This window comes from Streptopelia decaocto, assembly GCF_964273445.1.
Source record: "Streptopelia decaocto genome assembly, chromosome: 6".
Classification (NCBI taxonomy): domain Eukaryota; kingdom Metazoa; phylum Chordata; class Aves; order Columbiformes; family Columbidae; genus Streptopelia; species Streptopelia decaocto.
In genome coordinates, this window is record NC_138660.1 from 41,512,798 (window position 1) to 41,536,422 (window position 23,625).

The 23,625-nt window shown below is 37.6% G+C and overlaps 1 protein-coding gene across 1 annotated transcript in view; it reads left to right on the forward strand.

Moving 5' to 3' along the window:
- Nucleotides 1–23,625, forward strand: part of COL5A2 (collagen type V alpha 2 chain) — a gene marked incomplete at its 5' end in the record, with an annotated part of 53,712 nt that overhangs the window by 2,409 nt on the left and 27,678 nt on the right. Inside the window, 14 exons of the mRNA XM_082055982.1 lie at nt 71–103; nt 769–822; nt 4,941–5,051; nt 7,533–7,610; nt 9,633–9,677; nt 10,214–10,267; nt 10,840–10,893; nt 12,389–12,442; nt 14,723–14,776; nt 15,500–15,553; nt 16,778–16,822; nt 18,046–18,099; nt 18,946–18,990; nt 22,248–22,301. Coding sequence (XP_081912108.1) covers nt 71–103; nt 769–822; nt 4,941–5,051; nt 7,533–7,610; nt 9,633–9,677; nt 10,214–10,267; nt 10,840–10,893; nt 12,389–12,442; nt 14,723–14,776; nt 15,500–15,553; nt 16,778–16,822; nt 18,046–18,099; nt 18,946–18,990; nt 22,248–22,301 — 789 coding nt within the window. The remainder of the gene's footprint in view (nt 1–70; nt 104–768; nt 823–4,940; nt 5,052–7,532; nt 7,611–9,632; nt 9,678–10,213; nt 10,268–10,839; nt 10,894–12,388; nt 12,443–14,722; nt 14,777–15,499; nt 15,554–16,777; nt 16,823–18,045; nt 18,100–18,945; nt 18,991–22,247; nt 22,302–23,625) is intronic.

The window sequence follows — 23,625 nt, forward strand, 5'->3', positions numbered from 1 at the left end:
CTGTAGGGCAGTCATGACAAATATGGCCATAATGTTGTGTGGTAACTTTAATTTATATTGCCGTTTTTAGGTTTCAGGAATACGAGGCCGCCCAGGACCAGCTGTGAGTATTTTTTGATCTTCTGTTTCTCTGGTGATAGCATTTTCCACTTTATGCCATTTCTCTTTTGTGTCATGAGGATGATGCAAAGGAAGACTCTTCCGTGCCTTGTAGCGGGTGTTGTCTGCAAAGACGCTGGCTTTGAGGAGGCAATGGGATTATGGGATATTTTACCAGTGTTAGGTCAACCCACACCCTAAGTGAACAGATGTGTGCCTGGAGTACACGTATGAATATGTCTGAGGACCTTTGTGTGAGGTTGGTGCTGGGGAGTGTTTTTCTAGCAGGAGTAGAAGGAGATGCAGGACGCTGTCTGGCTGTGGCTGAGCAGGCAGAAATCCTGCACTAGCAAAAGAGTCTCTCAAACCCGTACATCTCTGCAGTAAAAGCCTCCAGTATGTAGAAAATCTTTGCTAAATTAACCTGTGGAGCACCTGAGAGATGAAACCGTTTTGTAGATTTCTGCATCCTGGTTCCCTTCCCTTTAGGCAAGGCACAACTGACAAGAAATACTGAATACTTGGTGATTGTAGCTGTTTTCTTTATGATCAAGTGAAAAAAGACCCCACAGATTAATTTTGAAATAAGCATTGCATTTCATATTTTCAGAGCTTTATTAATAGTTAGCTGGTTTAAAAAGTACTTAATATTTATAATCTTTCTTTTAGGGACCTCCAGGCTCACAAGGACCACGAGGAGAACGAGGACCAAAGGGAAGACCTGTAAGTTATTAAATATCTCAGAAATTAAGTAGTGAAGTAACCTTAAAAGGTTAGATGGCTTTAAACTGTCTCTGTGTCTTCTAGAGTCACCAGAACTTACCTCATATTTTCCAAGGATCAACTAGCAAACAAAAATGTTTCTGTCGTGCCATTCCCTGGGTAGATTGAAACCTGAATACTTTGAGATAATTGGCAGGTTTAAAAAAGAACAAATCTGGAACATCACATTTGCCTGTTTAAAAACTCGCTGACTTTTTGCTGGTTAGTACTGTGCATCAGAAGCGGTGTGAACTGTGTGGCTCAAAGTATTTCAGAAAAGGCAAAGCTCAGGAAGTTAGCAAGAGTTAATATATGACTACATATGTTGGTATGCTGGTGAATAATATAATCAAGATTGCTCAGTGGAAATAAAGACTTCATAAGGGAATTTCAGTGTCTGCATGCGGAGAACCACAGAAAGGCCAAAAGGGAGTGCTGAAAATGCCAAAGACGACACGTTCCTGTTCAAAAAGCTAGGTCAAAGAGCAGAAGCTGCTAAAAGCAGATTTTTCAAGAGTTGTAGCATTGTAATTTCTGTGTGGATATTTTCCTTTCCCTCAGGATTGAGCAAGCCAATACTGAGTTTAGGCATAGGCCGAAAACTGAGTCCTTTGTGCTGTTCCTCCAGCGAGTGCCTGCTGTCTGTATATGGTTATGACACTTTTTCCTAAAGCAATGGAGCAAGTGTGTATCCTCTGAGATGGATGCTAAGCCACTGCTGCTCTCTAGACCACCGTAAGATGCTTGTCTGATGAATAACTATCAAGATGTGTAAAAGGATAATGGAAGTCATTGTGAAATCTTGTGGTATGCAGAGGAATCTTGACTGTGTTTATAGAGAAGTGCTTTACTACTGTGCAGTATTATCAATGAAATGCTAAATAATTTCTGATTCTGTGTCATGCATCCCTTGTATGTGTCTACAGAGTGGTGGCTAGAACCACCTAAAATACAAAAAGGCTGTAAATAGTTTTGAGTTCTTTTGACACAGGTTATTAGAGTGCTTTCAAGGTATACCGAGGGATTAGGAACCTGTCAGCTTCTTTGAAAACATTACGTCAAAGGTTCTGGTGAGCTGTGCATTTGTCAGAACGTAGGTCTGCAATCAGAGAGCGCTGCTTTAGTTACAGAGTGACTGCTAGCGTGGGATTTGTTGTGTCTGCTTTCTTTCCTGAGAGGTTTCTCGGGCACTGGAATGAGCTGCCTGGGAAGTGGTAGAGTCACCATCCCTGCAGGTGTTTAAAAGACCTGTAGATGTGGGGCTTAGGGACATAGTTTAGAGGTGAACTTGGCAGTGTTAGGATAACGGTTGGACTCAATTATCTTAATGGTCTTTTCCAACCAAAATGATTCTGTGATTCTATGAAAATAAAAAAGTTAACTCACACCTGCAGTTTATGTTATGAAAACCTCTCCTGCACTTTGCAGTTTGTTTAAAATACCTCATGGAGTGGTTAATCTTGTACAGACACCCTTCATAAAATGAGTTTGGGTAAATACATTACCAACTGGTGATATTACAAAACACACATTTCCAAACCTTTTGTTTCTTTCTTTGCATATTTTTTTTTAGTTCTTTAAATGGGCTCCTACTTGATTAGTGAGGAGAAGGAATTCAATCTTGCTATGGATCTCTCTTTTTTTTTTTTTTTTACAAAAGCAGGAACCTTGGATGTAAATTGAATTCAGGAGTATTAATGTAATTTTTACTTCAAATTCTTTGTTAGTGTAATAATGAGTGAGAAACAGCTGGGGAATAGAATGTTTGTATTTGAAAAATGCACCTGGGGAGGGCGAGTTTTGGAGCCTGATACAATTTCGGGTATTTACAAAGGATCTTTTGAATATGGAAAATAAGCTCACAACCATTGATATGTTTTGTTTCAATACGGATTTACACTCGATTTTAATTGCAGTAGCAGTCAAAACAGATGGCAGTTTGAGAGTGTTCTACCAGGATCTGCATTTCCTTTTATTCCGTTACAGGCAACCCCCCCTGAGCAGCGGGAGCCCCAGCTAAAAGGCCAACGGAGCCAGTTCCGTGGTTAAACTGCGCCACCTCGTGGCCTATCTGAGAATGGTTTTCCTTTTTTTTGTTTTAAACCTCGCTGACCTGAGACAGTGAAAGAAAATAAAAAGACTTAAAAAAAATAAATAAATTATACTCAAGATTTTAGTACCCCCTCTCCCACATTTGTTATATACCACTGGTTAATTGCCACCTGCAAATACAAACGTGCTTTTCATGGACTTTTTGGGGTGTGGGGTTGCAATGTTGCTCTTGAAGCAGGTTGATTTTTGGTCACCAAAAACTACATCGTTTTCTTAAAAGAAACAAAAAAGGACCCTTTTCTGTATCAGATTTTGTTAAGATGTCTTGGTTTGGATATTGAAAACCAGTAGCTGTAGGCAACTGTCTTTTTAAAAAATGTTTAGCTTTGTTTTCTTTTTACTCTGAGAACAAAGGAAAGAAGAGAACTCACTGTTTTCCTCCCCTGGACAGTATGCACTTTTAGGTTTGACAGTGTGTACTTCTGTTTATAATAGAAATATTAAATAACAAAGTTTTCTGCTAGAACCTTCTGCTTCCATCCAACATGCACAGATCTTCTCATTTATTTCAGAGTACCATCTATTCACAACTCATTCTGCTAGTAGGGGTGTGTGTGTGTGTCTACATGCATGTCTGATAAGAAAAATATTTTCCCCTGATTGCTAGAGTTATAGGAATTTCAGAGCATAAAGACAGATCAAGAAGTGACAGGACAACGGGAAATGGCCTCAAGTTGTGCCAGGGGAGGTTTAGATTGGATATTAGGAAAAAAAAATCTTCACAGAAAGGGTTGTCAGGCATTGGAACAGGCTGCCCAGGGAAGTGGTGGAGTCACCATCCCTGGAGGGGTTTAAAAGGTGTTTAGATGAGGTTCTTAGGGACATGGTTTAGTGCCAGAATTAGGTTATGGTTGGACTCGATGATCCTGAGGTTCTATTCCTACTGAAATGCTTCTGTAATTAAAACAATTAACTCATTCACTGGGAGTTTCCAGGTATCCTCTTGTCAGTGCTGTCCCAGTGTAGCCATTTCCCAAGGGGCTGCAACCATACTAGTTCAAACCATAAAAGATCAGACATAATTTTCACTGAAATGTGTCGCAGACTGCAAGGAAACCTCATCTCATGGAAATACAAGCAATCTCATTATAATTATGTTTGTAAAGATGGTTCACTGAGCCAGGCTTCTAAAGTTTTGTATTTAAGGGTCCTTATAATAGAAGAGCTCATTATACAGTATAAAATTCTTCTTTGCCATAGTCAAGCATTTTCTTTCTAACGGAGAAAGCAGTAGTGACAAGCACTTCAAAGTCTGTATTTATGATTGAAGTATGTCTTTATTGGCCCTGTTGCTAGTGATTTTGTTCCACTAATGTTTTAGTAGCTTCTTCCATATTTAATTTTGGTGCTGGCACAAGATAAAGTGAATGCAGTTTAGGAATCAAAAGTGAGTGATCAAAATGGGAACAATGGGATGGCCTCCAGCCTATTCTTCAAATACTAGCTAGGGATACCATTGACACCAAGGGACTTTTTTTTTTCCTCTGTATTTTTGGCAGTGTATCTATGTTGAGAGTTCAGCAACAGGATGAGCTACCTAAACCATTTATGATGTCAGGAGGCTGTAAAAATTCAGCCTTATGCTGGAGTTTCTTAAGCATGTGTATTGTATGTACAATAATCTGAGCTATCTGTATTTTAGAAGTAAATTCTTGATATTCTATTTTGTGTGCATAGCCAAATAGTTTTTCAGGAACAGTATTCTCTAGTATGTAATGATAGGAAGCCTGAGTATCTAAAAGAGCCTGTGGGAGAAATTATTGCAGTTTACTTGTATGTTGAATTCATGACTAGTTTTACCCAGTGCTTCTAATCTGAAGGTAGGAACAGGTCTTGGGGGATGTTGTTTGTTTGAGGATCTTTCTGTAGAAACCCAGATTTATCACAAACGAGGCAGTTGTTTGCTCGTTATGATGATTTTAACAAATACCTTTGCAGAGTGTTGGCATTTCTGATTTTCTTTCTAGGGTCCTCGTGGTCCTCAAGGGATTGATGGTGAACCTGGTATCCCTGGCCAGCCTGGTGACCCTGGTCCTCCAGGGCATCCAACCCACCCAGGACCAGATGGACTAAGCAGGGTAGGTTTTACACTTGCTTTAGTAGAAAATGGAGTGAGTGTTGGGCTAGATACACGTAACACAGAGAGTAACTTCTCTTTGCTTCAGTGAACACGGAATACTCTGGCCATAGTTCATCTCTCCCAGTCATGAGGGAGAGCAGCTAGTGGCAGTGCAAGTTCTGTCAAAAACTGGGGCAATTTGAACATGAGAAACCTCAGAAAGGACACACCTTTTGCAATGGATTTTAGCATCTGGAAAAGCCAAGGTGCCCAAATCTAAACCCCTCAGTAGAGTTCTGTTACTTCCACATGACTTAAACCCAAGGGGTCTGGGCAATAGCACAGAGAAACTGGTGTACCAAATCAGAACATTAAAAAAGAAAAAAAAAATCCAAGATGAATTTTAAATAACAGAATAACGAATGAGAGAAATTAAAATGTGGTTAAGTATACTTTTTGCTGGAATTGTTTAGACTAACACTGAGAAGATTAAGTAAGGAATTGTTTGTGAAAAGCAGTGCTAACCAGCTATAGATACAGACAAGGTGTTCTTGCAACTTTTTTTTCCTTTTATTTTCCTTTTCTTTCCCCTGTCCAAATTCTATGGAACACTAAATATGATGGATAATAAAATACATATTTGAATTTTTCAAGTATATTCAGTTACACATTTGTGGCTGTTTGGAAGATATGTTGGTTTGATTTCTCACTCCATTGTTCCTGCAACATTACTGAAAACAGTAGTTACACTGACAATAAGCTGAAATATTTGTGGTAGGCCAACAGCTTGCAAGTTTAGGCAGCATTCCTTGACTTAGCCACCTTTCCAAGTAGTCCCAAATCTAGCAAATTCAGCCCAAGTAAATATCTTCAGCACAGAGGAACCCCTTAGAATCACAGAAGCACCAGGATGGGTGTTAGACCATCATCCTTCATAGATTTCGACAGAATATATGAAATAATAGGTGTGGCCAGAAATCTAAGACATTTTTGGTTTTGTCATGGTTTAACCCAAGCTAGCAATAGAACCACGTAGCCATGCACTCATCCCCTTCCTAGTGCCCACCTCCCAGTAGGGGAGAGAATTGAAAGGGAAAGGAGAAACTTGGACTGGGATAAATACAGTTTAATAAAATAACAAAATACTAACACACTACTAGTAAATATACATATATATATATATATATAAAAGAAATAGAATATAAAGTGAAAGATACTCAATGCAATTCCTCATGAACTCTATCCACACTAAGCAACCAGTCCCAGGAAGTAGCACCTTGTCCCAACAGCTGATCCCAAAGAGAGAAAAAAGAGGAAAAAGGCAGAAAAGCTTAGAGGCCTCTGCAAAATGGCAAATGGCCAAACTAAATGTCCTTAACCAAACTCCCCTGGTGCTGAAAAAAAAGTGAAGAAAAAAAATGCGCAAGAGAGAAAATGCCTGAGAGCGAGCAAGAGCAAGAATGCCTGAGAGAGAGAGATCAGAAGATCCCGACTCTCCTTAAATGTGAAGCATGACGCTAATGGGATGGAATACTCTTATTGATCAGTCTGGCTGTCAGTCAAGCTCTGCCCCACCCATGCCCCCTTCCTCACTGCCTCACACCTGTGGGCAGAGTGCTCAGAGTGTCCTTGGCTCTCAGACCAGAGCCATTAAAAACATTGACTCTGTGCTGGGGTGTTATCTCTTGTTCTGAAACTAAGTCCAAATAATGAGTGTGCTAGCTATGAAAAAGAAAGATTTCTAACTGCACGAAGAAAATTAACTCATTTTCAGTCAAACCAGCACAGGTTTGTATTCCTTAGATTATCTTAGAAGACTTGAATGCACATTTATGCTGTTGCTCCTTCTCAACCACTGTAAGCTCTGGCCTGCCGCGGTGAGGATATGTCTCTGAATGAAGCAAAATAAAACTGTTGATTTCATTTATGTGCTTGCAGAAGAAGGAGGGCACTGAAAGTTCTCCCTGCTCTCATTTGTCTCTATGATTTGGCATGAACAGCGTTGGCCTTCAATTTTGCTGGATAAGAGCAACACACTTAAAAAATTCTAATTTGCAATCATAAAATCAGCTACATTTCCATTTACCTTAAAATATTTCTGAACATGAAGCACAATAAGTGAAAACACAACAGAGTCTTAGAAGATGTGAAAGAATATTGCAGGTGAAGTTAAGGTGTGATTTAAATTTGAAGATGGTAAAAGAAATCTAATTAATTTTGCAGGAGGCTTTCCTATTTTTTCGGTTGTTTTTCCATTTGTTTGATAAGAAATCAAGATAGAGACAGAACAGTAAGCAACAAAATTATGCATTTGGCTGGTCTTTGAAGCCTTAAACCTCCTCAAATTTACAGGGAACACAACTTGTAATGATTAAACCAATAATATAGTTCTTAGCCATGCAAAGCCAATGTAAATGATGAAGATGCAGTTGCATGGATGTTTGCCTTATGAACCATCAAAATGACTGACAGCTAAAAATCACCCATCTTATTTTTTCAGCCGTTTGCAGCTCAGATGGCCGGACTGGATGAGAAATCTGGACTTGGTAGTCACATGGGACTGATGCCTGGTGCAGTGGTAAGACCAAACTGGGCAGAAGTGGAGTTCATATGCAAAACCACAAAGGGGAATTAATCCTCTTCAACTTGCTATGCCTCTCTAGAACCTGGAAGTACAGTATATTTTAGTGCCGTTTTGCACAGTACCTGGAAAAAAGTGAAAAAATATTGTTAAAATGCAAGCATTTCCCCCCCTACCTCTAGCCTTCTTGTTGTCTTCCTTCCCTCCTTCTGAAATACAGCAGCTACTGACAGTAAAGTACAAGAAAAAAAACAGCTCCTGGAGTCACTGCAGAGTAACTGAAAAGTGTCAGGTATAATGCAAAGCAGAATAAACAAATAAGTAACTTTGAAGGCTTCTTTTAACATTGTGATTCCAAAGACAGTTATTTTTGGTAGTAATTTTAAAAATTATATGTGAAACCAGCTGTTAATTAAAAGCTGTTCTTTCTTATTTTAAGACAGACATCCTATTTCTCCAGTGGGTCCAGCTTTATCATTGGCATCTATCACTGTTTAGATATGCTCTTTACTTTTGGTGCATGGGGGATTTAATGGTAACGCTGAAATTTTTAACCATCTGTGGAAACTGTTTGACCACCCTAAGCTGACTCTGCTAGAACTCCTGGGGTGGTTATTTTTGAATATTATCTCTTTTCACTACATGTATTGTCACATTGTGCTATCTTGAAGATACTGTTACCCTCTTTGCTGTTATTTTTAATATTTATTCTTAAGGAAACCATCTTTTAGTGATTGTACTGTCTATGAGTTTGTCTACCTGAATCTTATCCCTCCAGGTCCCCACCAGTAACCATCAAACTCACTTTCAATAGAATTTGAAAGATTCCAAAGATAATCTGCTATTTTACCTTGGGATTAACTTTTGCAGTGATTTCTTAGAAGAACTTGGCTTTTTCATGAGTGTCTCTCTTCAGTGAATTTCCTGTCTGCAAATGCAATGATATGTTTTACCAGTCTGGCCTACTTTATTGTCCTCCATCTTTTTGCTTAATCCTTTCACTTAATTCATCTCGAGACATTGTATCTCTTTTGTTGTTCTCAAATATGATTTGTCATAATATGTCTTTTGATGCATTTTTCAATGTCTAGGTCTAAGGCCTTACACAAAGTCTACTGAAGTCAGTTGGCACTCACTGTATTTGGATTGATTCATCATGTTCTCTGATATCTTTTTACTTTCCTTGTAAGCTGCGTAACAGACAGTCATTCAGCTGAACCATTGTGTTTTGTTTTTAATGTTGATTAGAATTTTTAAGTGGCCTATTACTCACTCTTCTACACTTGCCTCATAAAAAATTAGTAAACATTAATGAATTGTGTGTAAAAGACACAAATCTTGAGCCTCTGTCAAAATGCACATTATTGTCTGCTATAGATATTTTTGTATTGCTAATAAGCAAGAGAAATACTTTCAGAGAAGATAGTGCTTACTTCATAGTATAAGTTACAATTAAGCACGAGTTTTTTCTTAAAATCCCATGAAACTTTTTAAGGGGAAATCTGAATTTTGTGTAACAAACCACAACCATTTGGAAGCTGTTTTGGTGGTTTGTATGATTCATGAAAATATGTACTTCCATTGCTGCTTCTTGCTGCTCACGGCTGAGAACAGCAGCGTGAATTTATTTTGCCATTGATTCCGTTATGAGATGAATCTGAGTAATGAGATTCCCTTCAAGGGAAGACTATTCGCCCCAACACTATTCTGTTATTACATTTTCTTCAGTGGATCTATGCAGGCAGCCCGGTTATTATGACTGATTCCAGGGACTGCGAGGTTCCAGCAGGCAAGCAAACCCATATTTTCAGCCACTAATGAATTTACACTTCTGTGGCTTTTTGAGTTTGGAAATTTCTGTTCTATGTACTTTTGTATTCATAACATCAGTCTCCTGAGTAAAAGAGCATATAGATGTTATCATGGAGATCACTATCAAGCTGTGTTGTTGTCTTTGTAGGATGAACGTTACATAGGAAAGGGTACTTTCCAGTGTGTAACAAATTATATTTTTGATAGGGTCCAGTGGGTCCAAGAGGTCCTCAAGGTCTCCAAGGAAAACAAGTGAGTAATTTCACCTCGGCAGATTTCAAATAATTGGCCAGAGCTGAAGGGAAAGCACATAGTAACTGGTGTGTGTGTGAGTACCTCTGAGGCAATGTCTATCTTCAGTGATGCACAGATGAACACATCTTCGTCTAGAGGTGAAGCTGAACATGCTGCTCTCAAGAGCCCTGCTCCAGATGTACTCTGTACAGAGAAATTAACTCCAAAAGAGCAGTTCATTAGACCTTTAACAAGGTTTTAACCCAACACACATTTTTTTAATGAGGGAACAGAAATGAAAATGGTGACAGTTCTGGTTTCAGTGTTGGCATGGTGTTAAGTTTCCAGTGGGATTTGTGTAGGGCACAGGATTTATCTACATCATGAAGGATTTTAGTATCCAACTTTCACTCATTTTGCAATCTGAGCTGGTTCTGCATTAGAATCCAGACTGTCCCACGGGCTGTGATTTTCCTGATCATAGATTTTAATTTATATCCTTATATTTTTACTTTTGGGAATTTGTAATTGTATTCATCTTTGATTAATTTTAGGGTGGTGCTGGCCCCACAGGCCCACCTGGTGAACCTGGGGATCCAGGACCTATGGTAAGACTAATAAATACAAACATTTCTACAATAAAATTTCAAACAATATATTATACATCTTTACTTTAGAACCATTTTTTTTTTCGTGCTGTCTCGGCCAAAGCTATTAAGTAACTTCAGTCAAGAGTTGTGCTGTTCAAAGCGTGTTGTCCCAAATCAGTGAACTTGAATTGGTTTTGAATGTGCATAATAATGATTATAGTATCAATCATTATGACTTTTCCATTACAGACCTGAGGATGGTTAAGCACTGGTAAAACTGTACCTGGTAGTGTAACTTACAGAAAGGAGGATAAGACCTTTATCTTTTGGAGGCAATAAAATGACTCAAAAGCAAAAGTAAGAGCCAGAGATTTGGAACAACAGCAACTGTGATTTTTTTTTTCCTCCTAAAGAATGTATCTTAGGGGCAGGATGGTTAGAAAGAGCACTGCAAAATAAAGAAAGTGTGCTTAGACATAAAATCATCCTTTTTCTACATCTATTATTGTAAAACCAGTCTTTGAAATGGAACAAATATATATTTTAGTGATGGCTAAAGTGACTTCTCAACAAATATATTTATTTCTTAGGGTCCAGTTGGTTCTCGTGGACCAGAGGGACCTCCAGGCAAACCTGGTGAAGATGTAAGTTTGTTATTCTTTTGTATTTTGTTTTATTTTTAATAAAACAAATATTGGCATCTTTGAGACAGTGACTAACTTGTGGTTGTTGTAACTCTTTTGTATTTTTTCTTTATAATCATAGTCCTCATTAAGTGCAGTGTCATAACAATCTTAGCAACCCATTTCAAGACGATTTTTTGTTTTCCTTATATGTCACCATCATACCTAAGGTTTAAGCACTGGCTCTTTATTATTTATTGGCTCAACCAGCTCTTCAACTGAGGTGTCTTTCTTGAAATCAAACATAGTAATACACCACTGTTAGGAGGGGACAATTGAAGGCATCTCCTCTCTTTGGGATTGCATGATGAATTAAAATAACTGTAATGATAACATACACCAGGATATGGACAATAAAATTTAGTATTTTAATTTTTTTTTAAACTTCTTAATAATTTATTATATTCATAACTGATTTTATGACCCTATCCATGTATGTACACATATATTTAAGATGTATGTATTATACATGTTGTGTAAGTATGTATGTACTTTATAACAACAGCCTGAGAATTTACTGGTAGGTGTATATTATTTGTTTGCAAAGCACACTAAATCCATCTGATATGTGATTTATAACTTGGAAATTAGTTGAAAACTGCAGATGCTGGATATTTTAGTATAAAAAAAAAATTACCAGATCTTATGTAACAGCTGCTTTCCCGTTAAACTGTACAAAGAATTATAAGAATCTTTGTAAATGGTTAACTCAATGCAGTTAAAACAAATCTTGAAACTCTTCTAAGAACTTCCTCCATTTCCGATGCATGTATGGGTCTCTCTAATTGTATGTGTGATGCACTTTACCTTCTCTTTGTCCAGAAACGATTTTTCTGAAGCCTTTCATATTCCTGCAGCCCAGAGTCCTGCATGTATTTGAACCGATTGATGCATATAAAGGCGTGTTTGGTTGTGATTCTGGAGAACTTCAGTTAATCTTCAAAATATGGTTGTTTGGTTCTACCTTTTTTTCTGTTTTCACACCAAAGGTAGTCACTGACCTAGGATGAAGTTATGCATATTTTAAAAGATTTGAACAGAAGGTGAAATAACAAGCTACAATGCAGGCAGATTTAGATTTCTGTTCCCATGGAAAATTAAAGTGATCTGACTGTCCGCATGAGGATGACAAAACGTTGCCTCATTAATACACAGGAAAACTACATTGCAGCGCCATCATGTAATGCTGAGATGCACTTTGGACCAGTCTTCAGTTCCTGCAATTCTTTGTTAAAAACTTTTTAAAGTTAATGTCTCTAATGCACATTGCTAGTCACGTGTGCAGATGATTCATATCACTGAAATTGTTACAGTAAAGTGAAGATATATAATACAGATGTGAATGTCCTCGTTAGTTTGAATGGAAACTTATTTTATATATATATATATATATATATATATATATATAAATTTTCACATTTGCTATTTTCATGTCTTCCTTTTTTTCTTTCCTTAGGGTGAACCTGGTAGACCAGGACAATCCGGTGAGCCTGGATTTCCAGGATCTCCAGTAAGAGCACAATTATTTACATTTTAACAAAATGATTGTACCTATGTTGTCACTATCTCTTTTAATAATGAGTGCAAAGCTCTGCCATTCAGTTCACTTACTCTAATGATCCAGATCAGTGTGATAGCTCAGAAGCAGAGGTGATTCAAAAGTTAATCCTGAGAATCATTTCACAGGTGCACATCTCAACTGTATCATAGATGAAATATCCATAAAACAGATGACAGTTGTACTTCATTTCCTGATATTTCACATGGTCATTTGCAATCATGTGCAGGAATCGCTCAGAGGCTATTAAATGATGTCAGGTTGGGGTGACACTGTTTCTAACAGTCAGTCTCAGGTCAGGTGAAGAGGAGATTGTATCATAGATGTATAGAATTTATTTTTATATATATTTCAATATGCAAATGTAATTAAAGGGTTTCAAAATAATACATACTTGTACTGCAGAGGATACTTGTCATGCTTTACTCTAGAAATGGAACAGGCATATCTGATGATAAAATGATATAATTTTGGTCCATATTAAGAGCTCTACCTTCATTAGTCAGGTTTCTGTACCTGGAAGGGAGCTGCAGTGTAGCTGAAAAGAGGGTTCACATGAATCCCAGAACCACCTGATACACATCATCTCTTAAGCTGCCTCCTTTATAAGTGTCCAGTTCTTGCCTTGCAATTTTGTTAGCAATGGGAAATGTGATCTCTTGGAGAGATAAATGAATTTTTAACAAGAATGTGTTGTTTTGTAAGCTTTCCTCTGAAGTTTTATGGATGAAATACAACGTTTTGTAAGCTGCTTGACACATATGTAGTCTCTGAAGTCTTGTTCTGTTCAGATCAAGCTGTTTTGCTCAATGAAAGCATCTTTCTTATGAAGGAAAGAAGTACTGCAATTGCATACACAGAAAAAGATCTCATTAAGAATTTGCTGCAATGGCATAGCGCTGTAGAGAACACCACTGAATACCCTGATAACTTACCAGAGAAGTGTGCCATGGCTGGATCAACGCCAAGGCCCTTAGACTGCTACAGAGAGACCTGATGGCTGTTCTCCCTTGTGCATGATTTTGCCTCCTTTCCATGTGGCTTGTCCCATGTGCGTGCTTCATCATTTGATTGCCCTCATTGTATAAGGTGATATATACATTCAGTCTAAACAAGCATAACTTGTACAATTTCAAATTTACATGCAAGACCTTGTATGACAACAGGGATCATCCTTCACTGAGAAACTCATACAGTAAAAATAATTTAAAGCATTCTAATATATTAATTTCAGAAATTTCATACCTTTATAAAGTAATTTTCTCGTTAGGAGTCGGCAAACTCTGGAGTAATTTCCTACTGAACTTTATGATCAAACACTATCCATATAATTGACTATGGGAAGACAAAGACATTTTTTAAGTTGCTAATAACGAAACAGCTTGTCTGTATGTGAAGTTCTCCTGTCTAATGTTGAGATCTCAGATGTTCTTTTTCGCTTCTCTGAATATCAACGTTGCTTCATGATGCTTCATTCTCTATAATATATCTTCATGATTTTTTGCTATGCCAAAAGGTATGAAATGTAATCTTTTTGAGAACATTGGTTCGGAGGTACCATAAAGGAAGACAGGACTTGTTTAAGCAGTTTGCTGAATTGTTGTTATCTGGGAGTATGAAGGTGTTAATGGGATTTCCATTCTAAATCAATGTGACTAATATTCTAACGTGAGGCACCTTGCTTCCTTCCATTACTTTGTCTTTTCCGAAAGAGAAATAGGGAAACTTGGTACAAAACTACACACAAGGCAACTTTGCTTTAATTATTAAGTGTGTTTGAATAAAAGTTGTTTATCATTCTGCTTGACTGAAAGAATTCTGAAAGAATATGTACAGTTTGCAGTTTGGCCTCTGTTTCAGTTTTATTTTAAATCTTAGCTCTGAGGTTTGATTGCTACTTAATTAAGGTTTCTTCATATTAATCTTCCAAGCTTGATCTACAACTAGTCATTACTTCTATTTGAGGTTTGATCATACATTGATGTAAACAATAAAACCTTTAATATCAGTGAAAATGTACATAATGTTGAGACCGTCCAACTTCATAGCATGTTATGCTGTATTCTCTGTGACCTAGTTAAATGCTGTGGCTCACTATATTATGTCACCAAAGTGAAGGAGTGTTAGGAGTATTTGTATTAATGCTGCTGCCCTCTTCCCTGTTAGCAGCATTATCATGAGGTTTGTCTGCAGAAATAAGGATTTTATTTGTTTTTTCTTTTTCCTATATAGGGGCCTCGAGGCTTTCCTGGTGCTCCTGGTCTCCCAGGTCTCAAGGGTCACAGGGTAAGAAACAGGATTTTCCCTCTTCTTATAGATGATGTTTCCAGGCAGTTTCATTATAAAGATACTCAGCTTCTTTTGTATTAGTGGGGAATTTTACTACACTTTTAGTCCTGCCAATTGCAGCAGAATCACTGGCATTTGAGAGGAAGAGGGCCTTGTAGAAAATCAATGCTGTTCCCCTTTAAGCTGACCTCTGTGTTATATTCTCTAGTGCTGTCTTCACTCTATTTTCAAATGATCTGGGAATCTGGAAAGAGCTTGCGTGAGCCCTGCCAAGCTTCAGGAGGCACAAACCTGACAGTTCTCTCACTTTGTTGGCAAGTCTTGCACTAGGGTGGGGAACTTGAGAGGTGGATATGTTTGCAACATGGACTCATTACAAATTACCAAGTTTTCTGGCCAGAATTTTACTCTGGGGAGGAATAACTAGGTTTCCCATGGCTCAGAGCCTCGTCCTTGTTGTTTTAGGACTTTAAAAAATGTTCTTGTTTTAAAAAAGGAAACCAAATCCAAGGAAATGTACCTTGTACAAATGGTTTCCATTTAGGAAATGTTTAAAAACTTTATTCCATCTCTTTTTTTCTTCTTTATTTTTTCCTTTCTTGGTCTTGCCACCTCAGATCCATTCTTAACTCTTTAGTATCGAGGTATTTTAACAGTAAGAATAGGAGTGCTCTGTGTCTGTACATATATAATTTCTCCATATTTTTATAACTCTTACAGGGCTTGAAAGGACTTGACGGTCCAAAAGGTGAAATTGGAGCAGCTGGAGCAAAGGTATTTTCATGGATCAAGGAACTAAATGCTTAAGCGTGTTTTCTATAATGCCAAAATAGTGAAAGATGGGCAATCTTTCATACACAGATTTGTACCTGCTCCTGTCAGCACTACTTGCATGATGAGGAGACGCTGCATGGAACACTGTGTGTTTGATCCATATAAAGTGCTGTACAGTGACATGTCTGGGCTTTGCACAAGAAGAGAGTTCAGTAGTGCCGGTCACAGTTTCAGCTGGGGCTCGGTTTTAGGCCTATAAGGTATCACTAGGTGAATTGACTGTGTTCTGTCTGTGACACCTGTTTAATACTGAAAACAACAAAGTCTGTTAACCAAGACAAGTGCACATCTTGCGATTTTCCGCTTGGCCAGTTTGTTGTTCTTGTTGGCTTTATGTGACCAAGCTGAGAGAGGGAAAACATTTTTCTAACATTTTTTAATAAAATAAAATAAAGCAAAGCATAGCTAAAATCAGACTCTCCTCTTTTGGATTACATAACTTGAGATTGGCTTAAAAGAAACAGGTGTTGGCGAGGAGAGGGAATATATTTTATCAAACTGACTATTTTTCATCTAACAACTTTATTCTCTTAGAATTGTTGACCTTCACTGATACTGCATCACCATTATAAATTCAGCTCAAAACTGTGGTAACAGAGGATAGCCAACTGGAGCCAATCTTTTCAAAATGGGTTAAAAGGTGTTTTAAAAGAGCATAGAACACCTTTTTTTCAGGCTTTTCAACGTTGATCAGTGCTGATGCTGAAACATTTTTGGCCTAGTGTAGGCAGTAATCACCCGTGGGACTGAACTATTCCTCTAGATTACAAACATAGTCAATTAAGTGAAGCTTCCAAGATCTAAATTTAAATGTGAAATCAGTAGTTAAAGAGAGTTCGTTTAAGAAAATATTTCTTTCCTGAAATTGCCTACTGCTTTCTGTGGAGGCTGGAATGAAGGGAGATGGTAGAAAAAGCGCAGTTGACAGTGTGGGACAGTGTGGGCTGTCAGCTAGAACAGGTAGGAGCTAAATCTGTTTCACTAAGAATATGTAAATATGGCATTTCCCATGGGCATGGGAAGCAGGGCCCTTGATGCACACAGGTGACTGCACAAATGTGCTTTTTACGTCTAACATGAGCACGGAGGACAGGAAGGAAACATATAATTCCATTTTCCTCAATCCCGTTTCCTCTAATTTTGTCATTTCATTTCAATTTCTAGGGAGAATCTGGACCAACAGGCGCCATGGGTCCAACAGGTCCTCTGGTGAGTGTCATGTGCATTGGGTATTAACAAAGAGGCTTTAAGATTGTAAATGCTATTTCCAAGAGGAATTTTAAGGTTTTGAGATCTGTACTTGATGTCACGAAGCTGAACTTTCTCGTAATTAAGGCTTTGTTTTCTATTACACTAACACTAAATTTGGTCCACTCTAAGCTGTTATTCTTTGCAATTCACAACCATAGATAATAATGATAAATCAGAAGGCTCAACAGACACATGAATGTTTTGTGATTGTTTACCTACTCATGTAAGTGTAGGGTGACTAATTTTCTTTTACATGTTAATGCTTCGTGTGGAGTGATTTCAATATGAGAACAACTGATTTAGGTTTCTCTGAGATAGAAATGGAATTATTTAGGTCAGAAATGAACTAGCTAAGAAAACCACGGACAGAGGATTTTGGAGGTTGTGGCAAGGATAAGAATGATATGGAAGAGAAACGCAGAAACTTTTTCTCAGAGAAGTTTTCATTTAGATGTGGTTTTGGAGAGCTGAATACTTGTGAGTAGTGTAACACGCCAAAAATCGACTCTCAGCAGTGCTTCTGGAAGTAAAGCACCTTTCTGATATCATATAATGACATCTGTATGCGAAGCGCTATCTTGTGTCATGCAGAATATAATATCCTTGAAGTAGAACCTAGTTTGTGAATGAGATGTAGTAAATTAGATTGCATTATTGACCCTTGTGTATATATACAGAATTTATTATGATGTGTTTAAAACCTGAAATACTGTTGGAACAGGAAAAGAGAAATTACAGTCTGTTAAATTTCCACTGGGCAAGCCTGCGAGGCTGCAAGGATCTGTGTAAGCTGCTACTTCTTTCCTGATCTAGGACAAGATAAACTACACCTACAGGAGGAAAAAAAATAACTTGGTTCTGTGGCTTTTGTTTCCATCATCTGTCCTTATCATGCTTGTAGTCTCAGCGAAGCTGATCATGTTCTTGTGAAAAGCAAATAAAGGATACTGAGCAGAAAATTGCTGAAGAGCAGTTGCTGAAATGCAAAACTTATTTGAAGCAAAGGAAAAGTCAAGTAAATTAAAAAAAAAAAGTAAAAAGCAAAGAAGAAGAAGAAGGAAGGAGTGGCATGTGTTCTTTCCACTGTGGGGGGAAAAAAGTCCAGTGAACTATGTTTTCCCCTTTTTGTTATTCTGCCATGATGAGCTCCTAAGTGATGCACTTTTTGTTCTCTTTTCAAGGGACCTAGAGGAATGCCAGGAGAAAGAGGCCGAATAGGACCACAGGGTGCCCCTGTAAGTTGTTTTTTCCTTCTCTTTGTAATTCTTCTCTTGTTTTACTTAAATTTAAATCCCTGAGCCTGAAAGTGTCTATTCATGTGACTGGGAGTCACTTCAGTGGCAAGTTCCAGCCCTAACTTTCTTAAGCTACAGCAGTAGTTTTGTGGGCTAAGACCTGTGCTATAAATTTTGAAAGTCAAAAGCAGTTTTAAAAGAAGAATGCAAGCTGTATGGTAATTTCTCATACCAGAGCTGCCCACAAGGCTAAATACTCTCATAACACTTCTTTTTTTCTGTGATGCAAAACTGCCTTCCTTGTGAAATTTCTTGAGAGGCTATTTTCACCAAAAATTACTGAACTAGAAATAACATGTATTGATTTTGTCTGTAAAAAAGTTTAAAATGAAAGTTCAGACTTCCAATTTAATTTAAGTCTCACATTTAATTCCAGGTAATAAAGCTGTCATCTTAACAAGTATTTTGTTTTTCAGCAAAAAGAGGGATGAGATGAGATCATATTTGAGTTGAAATTTCTTTCTGTTGCTTTATGTCTGGTGTCAAGTGTTGTTTTTTCTGGCATTTATCCCCATGACTTTTATTTCCTCCATTTGTTATGTGCTCCATACAATTACACTGTCAAAATATTGACCTCTCTGAAAATGGAGGAATCCATTAACTTCAAGAGTAGCATGATTTCTTACAGAAGTTTTCCATGCCAGTGTTTGGAGGACTCTGCAATCCAGCATTTCTTTGATCCCTTTAGTATGTGTGGCTGTTATCACAAATGCTAACAATAACTACAGTTAAAAAAAATAGTTAGGGTTCTTATGAATATTCTGTCTTGTCTGTTTTCATATCTAGGGTGGACGTGGCCAGCATGGTATGCCTGGGAAGCCAGGGCCAATGGTAAGTGTCTTTCTTAATCACCTGTTTTTTTTCACCTTATATTTCCCACTTCCTTTTGACACTACCAAAAGAAGTGCAAAAAATTGTTGGCAGTTGCTGGTAACAGTTAAGTGCACCTGGAACTATCTGTAGGTGATTCCTAGTTCTACTCAATTTAGCTTTAGTGCTGTCCTCTGAGAAATTATACTCTGTAGTTCGCTTCATCTGAAGGTTTTAATTTGCAGAGGAGTGGCATCTTCCCTGGGGAGGTGATGCTTTGCTGCTTTTATGAAATGGGATCCCTATGGTAGGGGAATAAGTGTCTTAAAGATATACACTGTAACATAAAACAGTTTATAATTGCATATTATCTTGCTTCACATACAAAACTGACAAATGAGATTAAGCCATTCCCAGCAAGAAGAAATGCCACTTGCTGATAGCAGAAATTGCTGCCTACATTTGATCCATTACAAAATGTGTAAAAGAGAGCCTTTTAATTATGGACAGTCATGCACTGGAGGGTGGAACCAGAAGCCTGTGTGTGAATGTCTGCCAAATGGAGAAAGCCTGGGACGCGTGACTGTACAAGTTCCCACAAGATTGCAACAGGGCTGCAGATAACTGTGGCACGTTAAACTGGATGTCAGTGTATCAAAGGGCGGTGGTTTCAATCCTACAATCCGATCTTGTGGTACATTTGTGAACTGCATTTAAGTTAATTCACATGAGTATTGGAAGGCCAGTGGGATTATTCACATACATACAGTTAATTATGTGTTGCTTTTGCAAATGAAAGCTTATGATGATCTTGTACTATTTGTTCAAGGCCAGCTTCCACTTTTAAAATGTGGTATTCTTTTTTGTTTGCTTTTTTTTGAAGCATTACTTCTAGGATGTGGTTGACAGTTTCTGCCCCTTGATGTAGCCAACCTGAACCGTGACCACTGAGAAACATTCAAGTTTAAAACAAACAAACAACCCCCTCACATACAAAAAAACCCCAACCAAAACAAAACAACACAACACAACCAAACCAAACCAAAAACCACAAAACAAACAAACAAAACCCCCAACCAACCAACCAAACCCAACAAAAAACCACCCAAAAAACCCAACCAAACAAAAAGCCCCAAAACCAAACACAACACAATAAACGAACCCACCCCATAACCACCACACAAAAAAAACCTCTTCAAAACCCCAAAACACACTTGCCTGCAATTAAAATGTCATTCTGTGCACACTCTTTATTTAACAGTGATATAAATCTTGAGCAAAATTCATTTACCTGTGTCATCTTAGCAAACGAACTGTTTTATTAGAAACTTCATTAAGAAATAATTAACTGTAGTAGAAGCTCCAAAAATTAGTGTCTAAAAGCTGCAAAATTCAATTATTTAGTATATCATGAAAGAAGTGTATCTCGTTAGAAGAAACTTTCAAACAATGACAAGATTTTTTCAGTATTGAAAACAAATTATAGCGTTAATAAAAGATGAATCCTAAGTTATGAAATTCTACATGAAGCTTGGAATTTTTCTTTGGCATAAAATATGAGCTCAGCTTCACTGGACACGATAATTGATTTGCCAACATTTTTGATACAATCCCATGTAGTGTCACAAGGGAGATACTGGTACTTAATGCATATTTCTACTTGGAGGAGATGTTAATGAAATGTATTGTTATTGGGTTAGTGCAGTGGTATACCAGAATTCTGGAACTCTTCTTGCAACAAGACAAAGATCTGGCAGACATATATTTGTGAGCCAATAGACTGGGACATAGGTTTTCAAAAGTATACTTAGTGAACTGTGACATCAGTTCTGTAGAAATCCAGTGCAAGGTCATGGCAGAAATATTGTCTGTAATTAATACTCAGTAGGACAGATTGTTCTTATTAAGTTTGTCAGCAGAGCTTTGCTACATAGAACATTTTTTCGCAATATGCATCATATTTTACTAAAAGAAAGAATATAATGAAAAAATGAAGAGGGATCATCAGGGAACAGTGTTGTAGTGAATATTTATAACCACTGAGTGCCGCCATCCAGAGAGTTTATAATACAGTAGGAAGGTCTTCTGTTAAGTGTCTTGTTCAGTCCAAGATGCATTATGAAAATGGAATCAATTTATCCGTTTACTCTAAAGCCCTTAATTGGAAGTCTTTCTGTTTAGCAAAACAAGGTTAACGTCATAACATACAGGTGTATTCTAGTGTCTACACCTGAAGTTTGGGCTTTAGTGAGTTTGGACACTCTACCATGTAACACAGCCCCAGCTGTTTGCATCCCTGCCCAGGCTTCATGTCCTTGCAGCCACCTGAGCTGTGCCTGCACAGTGCACCAAGAATTTAGCTCTAGAACCAGAAATAGTGCAGCCACATCAATCCTATGCTCTCCTCAAGCTGTCAGCCCCTCTCCAGAGGAGCGGCATCGACCATCTCAAGCTCTAATGCTATTTGGGAAGAGCCACCGTGGTTTTGGGAGCTGCAGATGTCCCTCTGCACAGCATTGTGTTCCATGGTGTGGCATAACCCAGCCTTTCCTTCGCTTCCTGTTCCAGAAATACCCGCCTCTCTCTGAAAAAAGATCCAAGCAGTAAACTGTCTCTGCTGTACATCTTTGTCTATACGGCCTTGAAAATTTGATAGAAAACCTATGTTTTAAAGCTCACAAATTAATTTGGCTGTGATTTTGGGAATCTCAGTGGAGCAGAAGAGTTGGAAGCGGGGCATGTAGCTGCATAACCTTTAATTATGTTTTCACTTGTTATGTTGCTTACCTGAAAAATCTCGTCTAACAACCCAGTTGTTTCAATGTAGACATGGCTTGTATATATATATATATTTTTCTAGATTACTATTTTAAATTTGAAAGAATTGAAACTCTTACTTGCTACATTCTGTAGGACAAATGCTTGGTCTTTTCGTTATCATATCACAGTAGCATAGATACAAAAGCAGGGCATAATATTTTGTTAAAAACTAAGATTGAAAAACAACTGCTATTGCAATTTGTGCGTTAATAGCTGAATTAAGAGTTGTAACTTTGCTGAAATCAGTAAATATATTATTAAAGTACTGCACCACAATTCCATAAAATGTGTGTATATTACTTATAAAATATTTTTATAGTTATTTTGGATTTTTATGAACACATGTTTTATGACTAAAATATACATTTAATCCCAGAAACATATTTACCCAGTAATTAGATACTAATCTGTGTGATCTAAATTGCAGAATTACAGCTTTGTGTGTCTGTCTTTTATAGGGCCCACTTGGCATAACTGGTTCTCCAGGTTTTCCAGGTGCTCCTGGTGTAAAGGTAAAAAATAAAATAAAACCATCTTTTTGATATGTCTAACAACACAGAATTTAAAAATTTGTACCAGACTACATAGAGTTCAGACTGATGTGTATACACGTCCCTAAGAGCTGCTGTGGAATCAGTCTTAGTTAAGACCTTGAGCCAGCCGATAGAAATCAGAAGCCAAATGGAGCAATCACAGTTCACCACAGCTAGGATACTTTCTTTGCTTTTGCTTTCCTTGAGCGAAGGGATGATTGTAAGATGACTGTCATACTGTGCCTCAGGAATCTTCTCCAGCATATTCTAAGAATGACAAGTTGCATTATTACAAGTTACGTAATCTAAGACAGAATGGAAGCAGTATCTTCTAGTGCTGAAACCCAGACTGGTAAGGAAAATGACTGCACCCCAGCAGAGATGTACTGCAGTTCATCACAACAGAGTGAATGATGACTACCACCTTTTGTGGTTCTATGTAACTGGGCTGAAATGGACAACGTTCACTGGCTGAAACACTGTCTTTATGGGAATTTCTTCTCTTGTTTTTCAAGAAAGCGTTCAATGTTTTTTTTGTCATAGCCTTGACAACATGTCTGCAAAGATAGAAAAGGCAACTCATACAGCTTCTTTACACTTCTTATACTTGCTCTCCACCCACTTGCTCCTCTTTGTTCCTTTACATTCCTAAAACATGATAGGAAAAAATGATTCAAGCAGAAATTCTCATTTAGTCAGGTAGCCAAGTTCAGCAGATGTTTTGTGTTGTTGTGAAGCTGGCAACATTAATGAAACAGATTTTTAGAAACAAGTCTTAGTAAGAGTATTAACATAATGTGTACAATTAAATGATAGACCTTTTAGTGCATGTCATAAAAATGTTTTGGTATGGCTATGCACTACTTAATATCTAAATAAATGTTTGGAGAAGCTGTCCCATGATGAATCAGTGAAAACCTTTTGAAGATGAGGAGATACCTTTGAGTTTGATCATCAGATGATATAAAATTGGGATAGCCGCTTTGAACTCATAAAAGCTAAGCAGAGAACACAATGAAGCTGTAGCCTTCAGCTATGAAGATGTGATATTACCAGCCATCAGTTCCAAAAGGCAAATTTTCTATATAAAGATAAAATTCAAAGGAGTAATTTTTTTATTGGAGCATCCAGTCCAATCTGACACAGGTTTTATATTTAATGTAGTGCTGCAACAGTGAGTTAATCTGTACTGTGCAACCCCCCCCCGCCCAGATATAATTTCTAAATTTTAGAAGTAGCTGTTAATGAAGCTAAAAAAAAGTTACCAGATTACACATACATAATGGGATTTTAGAGGGAGATG